The sequence below is a fragment of the Stomoxys calcitrans genome, chromosome 3 (assembly GCF_963082655.1).
Source record: "Stomoxys calcitrans chromosome 3, idStoCalc2.1, whole genome shotgun sequence".
Taxonomy (NCBI): domain Eukaryota; kingdom Metazoa; phylum Arthropoda; class Insecta; order Diptera; family Muscidae; genus Stomoxys; species Stomoxys calcitrans.
The window spans coordinates 44,652,879-44,669,791 of NC_081554.1; the positions used below are offsets into that span (position 1 = coordinate 44,652,879).

Here is a 16,913-nt window from a genome sequence, read left to right on the forward strand (position 1 = left end):
TTTATTTTATTTTATTTTATTTTATTTATTTTATTTTATTTTATTTTTTTATTCTACTTTTTATTTTATTTTATTTTTATTTTATTTTTTTTATTTATTTTATTTTATTTTTATTTTATTTTATTTTTTTTTTATTTTATTTTTTTTTTATTTTATTTTATTTTATTTTATTTTTTTATTCTACTTTTTATTTTATTTTATTTTATTTTATTTTATTTTACTTTATTTTATTTTATTTTATTTTATTTTATTTTATTTTATTTTATTTTATTTTATTTTATTTTATTTTATTTTATTTTATTTTATTTTTTATTTTATTTTATTTTATTTTATTTTATTGTATTTTATTTTATTTTATTTTATTTTATTTTATTTTATTTTATTTTATTTTATTTTATTTTATTTCATTTCATTTCATTTCATTTTATTTTATTTTATTTTATTTTATTTTATTTTATTTTATTTTATTTTATTTTATTTTATTTTATTTTATTTTATTTCACTTTAATTTATTTTTATTTTATTTTATTTTATTTCATTTCATTTTTTTATTATTATTTTATTTTATTTTATTTTTTTCATTTTATTTTATTTTATTTTTTTATTTTATTTTATTTTATTTCATTTTATTTTTTTTTGTTTTATTTTATTTTATTTATTTTTTTTTATTTTACTTTATTTGTTATTTATTTTATTTTTTTATTTTATTTTATTTTTATTTTATTTTTTTGTTTTATTTTATTTTATTTTATTTATTTTATTTTAATTTATTTTTGTTTTATATTTCATTTTAATTTATTTTAATTTTCTCCCCTTTATCCTCCCTTTCAGAACGTTGAACTTCAACAAACAACCTTTGCTGGTTGGTGGTCTGATATCAGCGGATCCTGTTTTGGAGCGCCCTGGCCAAATACACACCGACGATTTGGTGGGCTGTGTCCACAGTGTTTCGATAAATGGCCGGGCCCTTAACCTCAGCCAACCGTTGAAGCAGAGAGGTGTATCTGCCAACTGCCAACGTCACTTGGGCGCTGAGGGTCAGTGTTCCAAAACAACATACCAGGATGCAGAAAACTCCCAATGTGGCCCACTGGGTATTTGTTTGGATCGTTGGGATTCGCCAATGTGTCAATGTGGAGGCGATCTATTGTCTCCCGACTGCCAGAACTCCTTGGAACCCATTAGCATTACAGAGGGTGGCTATGTAGAGTTTCAGATCTCGGAAAAACATCGACGTATGCAACTACTGGATAATCTCTATGCTGGCAACAGCATATGGTCATATGATGTTTCCAGACAACGCAGATTTACCATCGATCGCACCAACTTTACCGCTCTGGCGCAAATCAACGAAATGCCCAAGACCATCAGCCTGCTCTTCCGCACCTTTAAAGAGGCCGGCCTTCTACTATTCGCGGGCAGTAATAATCAGTACACCTCATTGGAGTTGCAAAATGGCAAGATGGTCTACTACTCAAATCAGGAAAGCATTGTCAACATGACCATCAGCAATCCCGGCAAATTGAATGATGGCAAATGGCATAACATTACGCTGTACACAGCAAATCGTATACTGCGCATCATTATAGACGGTGCCCGAGTTGGCGAGGAATTGGATTTTGCCGGAGTTCATGATTACTTGGATCCCTATTTGACGGTGCTTTCGGTGGGAGGTGTCCGCAGAGAGTATCTACTGCCCGAACACATAGCCACTGTCTATGAAGGTTGCCTGGCCAATTTTACCATTAACAATGAAATTCAGCCTTTTAATGGCTCTGGCAGTGTCTTTGGCAATACAGCCCTGCATGGCAAAGTAGCACAGGGTTGTGTGGGCGTTATGGGCATTGGAGCTGCCCAGGTTGCCGATCCCATCAGCATTGGTGTCACCTTGGTCATAGTGTTCTTTGTCATACTCGTGGTAGCCATTTTGGGTTCCTATGTCATTTACCGATTCCGCGGCAAACAGGAGAAAATTGGCAGCTTGAGTTGCGGTGTTCCCGGTTTTAAGATCAAACACAATTCTGCCTCCACCATGTTGGGTGGCTCAGGGGCATCACAAAATCAAGCAGATCATGTTCTAACACGTGGCATGCATTCCGAGGCCCAGGTGGGCTATCACAATGATGGCGGGGATTTGATACGTGGCGTCCCTGGTCATCACATGGTGGGTCCAGAGCTGATATCCAAGAAATTCAAGGAACGTGAAATAAATCCCGGCGATCATCAACAGCAAAGACCTCAGCGGCCGGATATTATCGAAAGAGAGGTGGTTAGCAAAAGTCCCATGAGGGACGAACACCATCCGCCCATACCGCCACCTAGTCAAACTCATCATCCCCACGATCATGTGGGTTCGGTGGATATGAGTTCAGAATATTTGGAGCATTATGATTTGGAAAATGCCAGCTCTATTGCTCCCTCTGACATAGACATTGTTTATCACTACAAGGGCTACCGTGAAGCTGGAGGGGTGCGTAAATATAAGGCCACCCCAGCACCGGTGGCCAGTTATACCCACCACAAACATCAATCGGCAGCACAACAGCAGCAACATCGCCATTCTCCGCGACATGGGGTGGGCGGGCCATTTGCCCCGCGAGGTGTGCCACCACAGGCAGCACAGCCTCCGCCACCTTCTAGTACCCCCAGGCAACACCAAAGCACTCCCTTGGCTCGCCTCTCGCCAAGTTCTGAATTGAGTTCTCAACAACCCAGAATCTTAACGCTGCATGATATTTCGGGCAAACCTTTGCAGAGTGCTCTTCTTGCAACCACTTCCAGTTCGGGAGGTGTGGGCAAGGATGCCTTGCATAGCAACAGTGAGCGCAGCCTAAACAGTCCGGTAATGTCCCAATTATCGGGTCAAAGTTCCAGTGCTAGTCGCCAAAAACCAGTGGTGTCACAACAAACCGCCTCCCAAACCTCCATGGGCTTGACAGCCGAAGAAATTGAAAGACTAAATGGCAGACCGCGCACCTCCAGCCTAGTATCCACCTTGGATGCTGTATCTTCAAGTAGTGAAGCGCCTCGAGGACCAGTCGGTGCTCATCATTTATCTTTGGGTGGTGGTTTACACAGCACCGATGTGGATGCCCACAGCTCTACCTCTACCGATGAAAGTGGCAATGACAGTTTCACCTGCTCCGAGATTGAATATGACAATAACAGCATTAATGGAGATGCCAAATACTCGACCAGCAAGAGTATATCCGATGAACGTAATCCTGTTAGCCGTGCCATGAGCGGTGATAGCAGTGGGCGGGGACCAGCTGTAAGTAAACCTCCTCCCATGCCACCACATTCTTTCGACGGGTTTGATTCGTCCTTTCGTGGTTCACTCAGCACTTTAGTGGCCAGCGATGATGATATGTCCACGCATATGGGTGCCCTATATCGGCAGGCTAATAATGCGGCATCACCTTCGGCTCCACCACCCATTGGTTGGGAGTATTTACTTAACTGGGGACCAAATATACAAAGTATTGTAGGTGTATTCAAGGATATGGCCGAAATGCCTGACTCGGGGAGAAATGATCAAAGGCCAACGGGTTCGCTGCGCATGCAACAGCAGCAACAACAAAAACAGTCTGAAGAATATGTATAGAAGATGAGGGAGTATAAGTTTTAGATAGAAACACAGGAAGGATACTAGACAGTTATATGTAAATGGTAGAGTTAAGAAAACACATCGAAAACTTTGAAAATAAGTCAATGAGAGTTGGTGAGACTATTGGTGAGAGACAATTAAATACTTATGGAAAAGTTAGGAACAACGGGACTGTTAGAAAAACAAACTGTGGTCAGAAACTGCAAAGTCGGAGTTATTGAGAGGTTCAGCCAGAATTTGCAAGAAAAATATTCCCCAGGTTAGGTTAAGTTAGATTGAACGGCAAGCGACAATAAACAGTGCTTGCTAGCATATTTCGTCGTAAACCTTAGGTATTTTGGGTTAGCCTTAGCCGAAAGAAGGGGAGAAAAAAGAAGCCGAAAAATTCATAGACAAAAATCATGAGACAAAAATCAAGCGAACCAGGGGGACCAGAGAGAAGCCCTTATAGGCGAGAGCTTCGTATAGTCAACCACTTCAGACTTCTACAGTAGTCCAGAATTGTAAGAATTCTAAATGTCTGGAGGGAATCCAGGCACGGAACAAGTTCTTCACTCATAATCGCATGTCTTCTTCTCGCATGAGTGGCAATGACAATAAATGTGCTCGTCAAACTCCACTTGCCACCACAGACCCTATGAAAGTCGACCAGAGTGACTTCCAAGACTTGACGTTCCTAAAAGATGTTAGAACTGCCATAAGAAGTCTGAGGTTATGCTTACTCAGAAAAACTAAGGTCCTTTTCTGTGAAACACTCGGCCATAGGGCCTTGGATACCCTGCAAGTGGCGGTGTTAGCTCCGCTTCAATTGGGAGGGTAAAATAAGGACGACCATGGGCAGCCTAAGGTGTTCCCTACACAGCACCAGGATAGTTGACGTTCTGTTTCGCAAAATCACGGCTTCAACCAACGCACAGTGGGAGAAATTCGAAAAAAAACACTAGTAAGAAATTTGGAGTGAGAGAACGGGTAGAGATATCAGTTTGAAATTTGAAATGATTAGAGCTGAGGTGCTAAGGAGATCGTGTGCAAAGGCCCTGGTGCCTTTCAACAGACTCCTAAAGTTTAAGAAGCGAATTTTGTATGTAGCACTATCAACCCAAAAAAAGTTGGACCACAAACGAAGATTTGGCAGCCTCAATAAATTTTCGAAACACCGAGTTGACCAACTTTAAGAGCCTGCCAAAAGGCGCCCGGACAACCTAGAGCCTTATTATTGCAAAATTCAAAGAGATATCTCCACCCGTACTCACGCGGCATATTTCTACTACTTTTTTTTTGGGTTCTTTCCCACTGTAAAACGCCTCAATTTCCCAACAATCACGAACATCGGAGGGTTGACTGATTTTGTAGCACCATAGGTGTTCAATAGCGATCGACTCATAGCTAAATCTTCACTACTTCGGTCCTCGTCACTTCTTCATGGCCGGAAATACAGCAGAGACTGACAGCCTAGCCCATATATCAAAGAAATTCCTTGCATCTTGCATTAACCATAACCATGACCTTGCATTTAACCATAGTTATATAGGGTGGCTGATGAATATTGCTACAATGATGAATATTGCTACATTTTTTTTTCGGTGTATGGAATACATTTTTCTTTTATTCATGTTAAATTAAATTATTAAATTAATTATTAAATTATTATTAATTAAATTAATTAATTAATTAATTAAATTAATTATTAAATTATTATTATTAAATAGAAAAAAAGTTATTACATTTTTTTTTGGTAGCGGCTTTCATCAGCCACCCTGTATATAAAGGGTAATTTTCAAGAGCTATAGGAACGTTTTTCAAAAATAAAAAACATATAAAAGGCTTTTCTGGTCAAATTGCGCTCAGAATTTGGGGTTTATTTTCATAATGCAATTTTAACCCAAAACATAAGCATGTAAATAGACCCCATGTTTTTATAGTTTGAGGACCATAAAATCATGTAGATGTCGCGGCTCATATTCGTTCCCTGCCTTGAGAGGGTGTTTAAGCCAGCTACCCCAATTGTCACCACCACGGGTAGGTTCAGTAACTTCAATTGAGATGAGGAAGGTTCGAAATTCGAGTTTGAAGTTTTCCAAGTTAAAACCACTCAGAACCGTTACTTAATATCTCTTATCGCCTACATCACCCACCACAAATACATACACCTCTGTAGTATCCCTTATCACATGCATCACCCAATACAATTACACCTCTGTGTTATGTGGTCTCTTGTTACATACTTTCATGGACTTTGTATAAAAGCTTTTAGCAAAAGCCAAAAAGCTTTCAGCTTAAAAGGCTTTCTACACAAACTCTGAAGTCATCATCATTTTAGATTCTAATACCATAGACAAATGGAAGGTATAGACTATGGAACTCAAAATGTTAATAAAATAACTCAAAAGTTCTGCACTCTATGTCGCCCGGGTTCCTTGTGCACTCCCATATAAGCCACTGAAAATTTTACATTTCTCCCATCTGTTAAAGCTTTTTATACCCTACACCACCACTGTGGTAATGGGTATTATAAGCTAGTGCATTTATTTGCAACGCTATGAAGGAGAAGAGCTAGACCCATTGATAAGTATACTGGTCGACTCAGAATCACTTTCTGATTCGATTTAGCCATGTCTGTCTGTCCGTCTGTGAGCCCATGTATTCTTGTAATCAAAGTGCAGGGCGTATTTGTTGTCCAATCATCACGAAATTTTGCACACGCAATTTTTTTGGTCCCAGGACGAACGCTATTGATTTTGTTAAAAATCGGTTCAGATTTAGATATAGCTACCATATATATGTATCGCCCGATGTGCACTTAAATGGCCGTAGTAGCTATAATTTTCAACCGATCCGCACAAAATTTCGCACGGATTGTTCTGATAATGATCTTAACATATCTGCGAGATTTTACAAAAATCGGTTCAGATTTGGATATAGCTCCCATATATATGTATCGCCCGATTTGCACTTAAATGGCCGTAGTAACTACAACTTTCAACCGATCTGCACAGAATTTGGTAGCGATTGTTTTGTTGCTGCTCTTAACATATCTGCAAGATTTCATCCAAATCGGTTCAGATTTGGATAGAGCACCAGTGCAGATTTAGATATAGCTCTCATTCTTATATATAAAATTCAACTTGTGTTTGTTCCGTATAGACTCAAAAGCGACTGAACCGATTACCTTGAATTTTCACAGATTTTGTAGGTTGGTCTGGAAAAAAACATAGGCTATATAATTTTTTGATATCGGGAGGGGGCGGACCCTCCCCTTTACACCGAAAGTACTGCCAAAACAAAAAAGTGGACCGATTGGAACAATATGGGATTCAAATTAAAGCTATTCAAGAGTAAAATACGAATTTCATAATAAAAGTTGTGTCCAAGTACCTGGGGGGCCGCCCCAGCCCCAAAACCCCTTAAAATAGGTTTATTTGACGATCGTGACAATATGGGACTCAAATGAAAGGTAATCGGGAGTAGATTACGAATATGGTAGGTTGGTCTGGTGGGAAACATAGACTTTATAATTGTTCGGTATCGGAAGGGGAACGGACGCTCCCCCTTATGCCAAAAGCACAACCCAAAATCAAAAGTGGACCGACCGGGACAATATTGGTAACAAATTAAAGGTATTGGAAAGTAGAATACGAATATGGTATTTAAATTTGAGTCTAACCCATAACTCCCCCAAACAGACATATTGGGCGGGCTCCTATGAAAGTTATTCGGAAGTAGATTTCGAATCTGGCATACAAAATCGGATCGAAGTATAGGGGGTTACGCCACCCCTTAAAAATGCCATTAGACCCATTATGACTATATGACACTTGGCTGAACCGATTTTCTAAAAATTTTCATAGATTGTGTACGTTTGTCTGGAAGGAAACAAAAGCTATATAATTTTTTAGATATAGGGTGGAGGCGGACCCTCCCCCTTACTTCAAAATCACCCCTTACATCCGAAAGTGATCCGATGGGCACAATAAGGGTATCAAATGAAAGGTATTGAAGACCAGAAAACGAATATGGTATTAAAATTTGGGTCCAAGTACCCAGCGGGACCCACCCAACCCCAAAACTCCTCTAAACAGATATATTCAAAGTTCATGTCAATATGGGCAGTAGATTACAAATATGGCATAAAACATTAGCTCCAAGCAATGGGAGGTCGCCCACCCTCAAATACACCCAAATGGGTCCAAGAACCTGGGGGGCCGCCCAAGCCCTAAAACCCCTAAAATAGGTTTATTTGGCGATCGTGACAGTATGGGACTCAAATGAAAGGTATTTGGGAGTAGATTACGAATATGGTAGGTTGGTCTGGTGGGAAACATAGACTATATAATTTTTCGTTATCGGAAGGGGAACGGACGCTCCCCCTTATGCCAAAAGCACAACCCAAAATCAAAAGTGGACCGATCGGAACAATATAGGTATCAAATTAAAGGTATTGGAATAGACACTCTCATGCTCTCATTGACTTGGGGAAAACAAATATTGCGAAGTATGCTTATACAATAAAATACACCGAAATACGAGGTCATATTTAATATCTAATAGATGTTTAGGCGAATAATAGGATAGCAAACAAAACATGCTGTGTTAACTACTTTATTAATTATGTATTTTTCCGTAGGTTATATATATATAAATTTAAACTTTATTATACGTTAGACACTTATTTTTCCAAATTTTTGAGATTTTTTTTATACAACAACTGCCATTTTGTTTTTATAAAAGAAAAAGTGTAAAAAACTAACATTTAGGGTCTGAACAGCATATGCCATTATCATTTTATTAATAAAGAAAACACACACACAAAAAAATTCGTTAGAAGTCTTCCACTCCAAGTACTGACAGTGCCTATCATCGTAAACGAGAAAAAAATCATTATTAATTACTAATTAGATACTAACTACAACATATACATATAAATATTAAGTCATATAGTTTTGTAAGCTGCAAAGCTAGCCATTAAGTAACCCCAAAAGCTTCCAGAAAAAGCTTCTTAATGACACAAGTTAAAACATGAAACACCTTGTATCAAGGTTTGCATCCTAAATTATATCTTTAGCAATAACTACCACCCAACTAACTACAAGAGTATGTAAAGGAGTGCATAATGTCCATAGCAACATGCCAAACACATACAAAAAGGGAGACGCGGTAGGAGTTTTGTAGAAGTTTGTGCTTATGTATTAAGTTAAAATATATAAATGAAGAAAAACGAAAAATAAAATCGATAATTATTAGTTCTTAATATTATCTTAATTTACCCCCAGCTATTCCTAAGTAAAATTAATATAAATAAATAATTTATATATAAACTGAATATAATTCGATGAGGAACAAATTATTTATAATTTTCTATTTAATACTAATACAATTATATATATAAAAAAGTGTGCTATATATAAAACAAACAAACTTACGAAACAAAACAAAAAAAAAAAACCATCTTGTGTAAAAATATGCATATACTTCATTAGCTTAGTTACATTTAGTTATAAGTAAAACGTTTACAAGTCCTCATTTCCTCCTCCCTTATTCATCCTCAACCTTTTCTATAGCTTAGCTAGCTGTTTAATATTAAAAAAAAAGGAAAATAAAACAAATCTTGCCATAAGATTTACTCATAACATTTATGTTAATAACTTTTTCTATATAAATTAAGTTTTTAAATAAAAAAATTTAAAGTTTAATCAAAAAAAATTAAATTATTCAAATGAAGCTTTAAACAATCATCATATTTCACCTTGACTCTTTCTATCAATTTCTTTTGTTTATATTATTTCATCTTAAACAAATTGTCTTCGATTCCTTACTTCAGCATATTCCTTGTATTAACACTCTTCACATTCCATGCGCTTTCCTTATTTCTTTACTTTTAAGCTAGTGAACATCACTTCTAAAGAATAAATTCTTTAGTAAAACAATTTGTTTTTAGTTTTGTAATAGACTTTATAAAAAAATTACAACCTTAAAAATTGTGTCTATTTTTTTCCTTATAGAATAAATACAAAAATTTATAAACAATATACGTAGATGTGTGTTTTTATTTAAAGCCTAGCACTGACTTTGACTGTGCGGAAAATGTTGCTAAACATCATGTTTAGTTGAAATTAAACTTTTTTTATTTGGCGTGTAAAACGTTGTTTTGGTAGTAAACGGTTTTGTAAGTTGGCATCATTGTTACCATATGTCTGTCAACCAAAGTAAAATTGCAAATTTTGCCCATGAACATTCCACTAAAGGACAGAGGCAAACTTCTCACATATTAAAGAGTGCAGTTAAGGCTCAATGGTAAGGGGTCTACTTTTTATAGCCGAGTCCGAACGGCGTGCCGACACCTCTTTGGAGAGAAGTTTTACATGGCAAAGTATCACTCACAAATGTTGCCAGCATTAGGAGGGGAAAACCACAGCTGAAATTTGTTTTCTGATGGTCTCACCAGGAGTCGAACTCAGGCGTTCCGCGTCATAGGCGGACATGCTAACCTCTGCGCTATTTGTAGCCGTTGAGTGAAGCGGACGTGTTTTTATTTCGCTCCTCAAAGAAAACAAGTAAAAAGGTGTTAAGTTCGGCCGGGCCGAACTTTGGATACCCACCACCTCGGGTATCTATGTAAAGCACTTTTCATCAAAATCCAATGAAATTTGCATACCTTTTGTCCCATAGCAGTTATATCGAAATATGATCCGATTTGGACCAAATACTAATAAGTAAAGTCAATGTTCAATTATGTATAACAAAATATTGGTCTTTTTAGTAGCTATATCTAAAAATAAACCGATCTGAACCATATACAACATGGATGTCGAAAAGCCTAACATAAGTCAATGTGTCAAATTTCAGTTAAATCGGATTATAAATGCGTCTTTTTTGGGACCAAGACTTTAAATCGAGATATCGGTCTATATGGCAGCTATTGTATATCCAAATCTTGATCGATCTGAGTGAAATTGAAAATGGATGTCGAAGGGCCAAATATAACTCACTGTCCCAAATTTCGGCGACATCGGATAATAAATGCGCCTTTTATGGGCAAAAACCCTTAAATCGAGAGATCGGTCTATATGGCAGCTATATCCAAAGGATGTCGAGGAGCCTTACATAACTCACTGTCCCAAATTTCAGCAGCATCGGATAATAAATGTGGCTTTTATGGGCCTAAGACCCTAAATCGGAGGATCGGTCTATATAGCAGCTATATCCAAATCTGAACCGATCTAGGCGAAATTGACGAGGCCTAACACAACTCACTGTCCCAAATTTTAGCAAAATCGGATAATAAATGTGGCTTTTAGGGGCCTAAGATCCTAAATCTGAGGATCGGTCTATATGGCAGCTATATCCAAATCTGGACCGATCTGGGCCAAATTGACGAAGGGTGTCGAAGGGCCAAATATAACTTACTGTCCCAAATTTCGGCGACATCGGATAATAAATGCGCCTTTTATGGGCAAAAACCCTTAAATCGAGAGATCGGTCTATATGGCAGCTATGTCCAAATCTGGACCGATCTGGGCCAAATTTACGGAGGATGTCGAGGAGCCTAACATAACTCACTGTCCCAAATTTCAGCAACATCGGATGATAAATGTGGTTTTTATGGGCCTACGACACTAAATCGGAGGATCGGTCTATATGGCAGCTATATCCAAATCTGGACCGATCTGGACCAAATTGACGAAGGATGTCGAGGGGCCTAACACAACTCAATGTCTTAAATTTCAGTAAAATCGGATAATAAATGTGGCTTTTATGGGCCTAAGACCATAAATCGGAGGATCGGTCTATATGGCAGCTATATCCAATTCTGGACCGATCTAGGCGAAATTGACGGAGAATGTCGAAGGCCCTAACACAACTCACTGTCCCAAATTTCAGCAAAATCGGATAATAAATGTGGCTTTTAAGGGCCAAAGACCCTAAATCGGCGGATCGGTCTATATGGGGGCTATATCAAGATATAGTCCGATATAGCTCATCTTCGAACTTAACCTGCTTATGGACAAAAAAATACTCTGTGCAAAATTTCAGCTCAATATCTCTATTTTTGAAGACTGTAGCGTGATTTCAACAGACAGACGGACAGACGGACGGACATGTCTAGATTGTCTTAGATTTTTAAGCTGATCAAGAATATATATATACTTTATAGGGTCGGAAAAGGATATTTCGATGTGTTGCAAACGGAATGACAAAATGAATATACCCCCATCCTACGGTGGTGGGTATAAAAATAAATATATATTCGTATCTCGGAATAGGTACTACCTATTACGAAAAAATGTTAAAGCCTTTTGGAGTAGGTTAGAAATAGATTCCAACTCAACATCTGCGGTGGTGGCGTCAGACCGCAGCATGTTGTCCTCCCCTCCTGTAGGTGAGGATGCCTTGGCACCTGTACACTCGCACAACTAGTCGTCAGACCAATAAATGATGAAGAGACGGATAAACCAGAGGGATGCACAGTTCGTCCCCAGCCTTTAAGTAAAGGTGGAGTTTCTGACTCGGATTCAGACAGCGATTGTGTCAATGAAACAGTCATCGCAGCCGAATCGAGAGATGAGGGCATGGGGATGACAGCAGAAGTGAGCGATGGCTTTGCTAAGCTTACAAGCAGACCGAAAAAGCGATCCGGTGCACGACGAAGGAGACAATATGTACCGGCAAAAAATCGGACAAAAGTGCAGGATGCTGGAAGGGATAGAACTGATATTCCAAGCACTTCTACGGAAACTGGAAAAAGAATCAGATCTCCCGAAGAGCATAATACTGCTAAAATACTGAAGAAGAAAAAGAGCTCCCCGCCAGCCATCCCGCAATGGAGACTCCAGACTGTGTCCTGCGTAGGTGGACAAAGTTGGAACAGGAACGAAGGAAGCGCACACGGCCCCTGAGTCTTCATGGAGGACTGTGACTTCCAAAAGGAGGCCATAGCCATCACGGAAGGGGAAGATGGTCGCTGAGAATGGTAAGGAGCCGCCCTCTTACGCCAGAGTGGCAAGGAAACACAACAGAGATGAGCTGACTTATGCAGTCATCAATATTAGCTGTGCATCCGGTAGGATTCAGGTCATCGATCCCAAGTGGAGGATCTGGTTAACGAACGGATTTTTTAAAAATGTGTGGAACTCTGTAGAGAGTCCACGCATACAAATGATGAGCAGCGAGTTTAGAGGGGACATTTTTACGCTGCGTTTTGCGTCAAACAGCTCGTCACAGGTATTCACGCTCCCTGGGAGGGCGCAAAGCTCGACCTTGTGAGAATGATGGATATCCCCCAGCTCACAAAGGCTACGGTCTTCATCAAGGGATGGGGCAGTAAATTTGCGACGGAATGCATGTTGGGATTCTTGGGCAAGCAAAACCAAGGTTTGGTCTCAGAGAAATGGGAGGTCTTCCACAGGGATGAGAAGGAGAAAGGAACTCTCTTTGTAGTTGGCATTGATCAAGCCTCCGTGACAAGTTTGGCTAAGACTAAAGGCATGGCATTCAAGATTGGGAAGACTAGGATAGGCAGAAATTTTTATTCTGCGACACCAGGCCGTGTAGTGGCAGGTGACTCAACACCGCCCAACAAACAGGGGGCCGCCAACGAGGCAATCAAGGCATCTCTCAATATTGGAAAGACTAGGAGAAGCAATGATCCTAATACTAAAATATCAGGCAGTGCAGTGGCGAGAGACCCAACACAGCCTAACAAACAGGAACCCGACGACGGACCGATCACCGACTTAAAGATTCGAAATACTGGGATAGGTAAAGATCCTAATATTGAAACATTAGGCAGCGCAGCTACAGGAGACTTAATGCAACCCAACGAACATGGAGCCGATGATGGTACCATCACCCACCCACCCTTAATCGGATGGCCCACCCTTAATCGGCAAATCGGTCTTTATGGCACTTATATACAAATATGGCCCAATTTGTCTTATTTAGGCGTTCAAGAACTTTACGTGCGTGCAGCATAAAGATGTACTATGTAAGTGCCCAATTTCAGCTCAATATCTCAATTTTTGAAGGCAGCACCACGATTATTACAGACCCACGGGCAGACACATGGACAGACGCACGCATATCGTTAATCGCATTAGAATTTTACAAAGCTCCGAAATATATATACTTTGTGGGGTCGGAAATGCATATTTCGATGTGTTGCAAACGAAATGACCAAATGAATATACCTAACCTATGGTGGTGGGTATAAAAAGAAATATCGTACTCTTACCCATCCACAACACACAAAAAACCATTAAAGAGATTTTATTACATTTTCCGGAAGATAACCTCATTTTTAATACCTTCAACAGTCAGGCAACATGACCACAGTCAGAATTCAGCTCATTCATATTCGATAATCATGTTATCCAATTAGCCCTCCCATAAAATAAAACCAATCATAATTCGTGATCATGTGTAACACTTTCCACCGCTGGAAAATGGCACACACTAGCAAGCCAAAATAATTCGTATTCACACCGTTTCGTTCATAAAAAATTAGGGCATAGCAAAAACCTCTTCAACCTCTCCCACACGGGCGTCCTTCAAACACCAATAAATCCTCATCAAAAAGCCATTTAGTGAAATTTAACACAATTCACCAATTGATTCAAGTAGAGCACAAATTTATTATTATAACAACAAAAAGTTCTAAAACATGCAAAGAAACTGAGAAATGCTCAAAAAGGTATTTGACTGTAAACACACGCAAATCGAATTGCCTGTTTGTTTACATCTCCATTTCAAAAGTTTAAGCTTTGGACTTTGGAGAAGTTTCTCAATGGGAGTTTTAACTGAACCAAGGAAGTTTTTCTAATACAAGAAGTAATAGTTGAATGGTTGAAGAAATCTACAGTGGCTAAGGTTTGTAGTTCTCATGAAAGTAAGTTTTAAAGTAATAAGGCATTTTGTTATTAACCAATGCTGAGCATACCATGACATGGATATTGGAATCTTAACATCCAACATTTCAAACAAATCGAATAAGAGACTGACAGACACACGGAACTTTACAGTGATCAAGAATTTCAATATGATTCGGAACGGAATGACAAAATAAGTATAAAGCCAACCTATGATGGTGGGTATAAAAATCTATTTTATGCAGATACTAGCTGAACCGGGCCCGCTCCGATGCGACTTCATTTTCTTTATATAGAAAAAATGTTTCCCTTGAATATTTATTTTCAAAAATTAAAGAGCTTTTAGTGAAATACCATGCTACGAAAATAGTATATCGCTTGACGAACAGTTTACCAATATAAGTGCCTTTATCTGAATCCCATATGAGCTTTATTGACCTACGAATTTAAATTTGGATGTAAGGTGTACTCCATTCTTGAAATATTGGTTGCCCAAAAAGTAATTGCGGATTTTTTAAAATAAAGTAAATGCATTTTTAATAAAATTTAGTATGAACTTTAATCAAATATACTGTTTTTTTGCACTTTTTTTCTAAAGCAAGCTAAAAGTAACAGCTGATAACTGACAGAAGAAAGAATGCAATTACAGAGTCACAAGCTGTGAAAAAATTCGCAATTACTTTTTGGGCAACCCAATACTTTACTTCAGCCCGATATTCTCATGATGTCTGATTTGGGAATGTCCCCCAGACACTCGGCCCTGAAAAAATTTCAGCATCGTGCTCTTCTCTCAAATACTATTTATTTAAACCCCATATTGCCCTTGGGTTTTGAGGCGAGTTTACAGGATGAGGCGTCCCCCAAACACATGGCCCCAAAATTGCAACTTGGTAGTTGTATGTTGATGGTGGTACGTCCCCTAGACAGTTGGTCCCGAATGTTGATATCAGAATCATGGTCTTCTCCCAAATACCTTTCAATACCATAGCCCCATTTTTCCATAGTCGGCAAACATGACCGGTTTGGAGGGTGTTTTGGGGGATGGGACGGCCACTCAGTGACATGGCCCCGAAAATATTTATCAGATTCATATTTTACACTTAAATACCTTTTATATACGCCCCATATTGCCATGGCCAGTAAATAAGTGCTGTTTGGGGGGTGTTTTTAGGAAGAGGTGGACCTCCCGAAACTTGATCCCACATTTGGATATCAGATTCGTATTTTACTCACAAATATCTTTCATTTGAGTCCCATATTATCATGGTCGGTATATATGTCCGATTTAGGGGTGTTTTGCGGGTTGGGGTGGTCCCCCTAGTACTTGGTCCGACAAATGGATGTCAGATACGTTTTCTACTCTTAAATACCTTTCATTTGAGTCCCATATTGTCGTGATTGGTCTAAATATATGTTTGGTAGGTTTTAGGGTGGGACGGCCTCCCTAGGTACCCCATCCGAAATTTGGATACCAAATTTTTGTTTGTAGGTTACTATAAGAGAGCACACAAAACTTCGCTTAAATCGCACCACCCATCTCCGAGATCTGACGTTTCTAAAAATTAAGGAGAGGGGGAGGACCGCCCCCCCTTCAGATATCAAAAAATGTATTACCATTTTTTCACCAAGAGATCATTATGCACCATATGCAACACACAAACAAACGTACAAACAAACCGACAAACAAACACAAATTGGTTTTTATATGTAAAGACTAGCTGGACTGGACCCACTTCGCTGCGCCTTCTTTCACTCTCTTATTTTATCTGAGCCCTATATTTGCATGGTTGGGGAAATAAATCCTGTTTGGGGGCGTTGTTACGGCCTTTCAGATATTTCTCTTCCAATGCGGATATCGTATTGGTGCCCCACTCCAAAAAACCTTTCATTTGAGCCTTATATTGCTAAGGTCGGTAAATATATCCAGTATGGGGGATTTTTTGGGGGTGAAGCGGACCCCCATATATCAAAATAGCGTTCTAGTCTCAAATACCTTTCATTTGAGCCCCATATTCCCATTATAAAAAAAAAAACAGTGAACAAAGGCAAAAGTCGGGCGGAACTGACGATATAATACCGTACTCCACAAAATCGACGTATTCCTTTTAATTCATAGAACCCATGTCTAAATAGAAAGGAATATAACCTTTCAAAATTTTCGAACAATAGGACCTAAATTGTGTCAGCGGAACAAAAGGTGTATACCGGCTAAAAGATATATATGCGGGAGCTATATGTAAACCTAGGTGAATATTGAGGACATTGTGCAGATGTCAAATAAACCACCACACGCAAAGTATTGTAAAGATCGGATTAAAATTGTGGCTACTTCAGCATCCATATAGAAAATTCTACATCCACATAGGACAATATATATGTATGGGAGCTATATTCAAATCTGAACCGATTCTGACGATATTTTGCACACGCATTGGAACGTCAAA

At 38.7% G+C, this 16,913-nt stretch overlaps 2 protein-coding genes across 2 annotated transcripts in view; both read left to right on the forward strand.

Annotated features, from left to right (window-relative positions):
• The window catches only part of LOC106090770 (cadherin-related tumor suppressor), a 101,552-nt gene extending 96,421 nt beyond the window's left edge, over positions 1–5,131 (forward strand). Inside the window, exon 8 of the mRNA XM_059365441.1 lies at positions 832–5,131. Coding sequence (XP_059221424.1) covers positions 832–3,604 — 2,773 coding nt within the window. The 3' untranslated portion in view covers positions 3,605–5,131. The remainder of the gene's footprint in view (positions 1–831) is intronic.
• The window catches only part of LOC106090777 (uncharacterized), a 133,639-nt gene continuing 120,898 nt past the window's right edge, over positions 4,173–16,913 (forward strand). The window contains exon 1 of the mRNA XM_059365442.1: positions 4,173–4,292. Coding sequence (XP_059221425.1) covers positions 4,173–4,292 — 120 coding nt within the window. The remainder of the gene's footprint in view (positions 4,293–16,913) is intronic.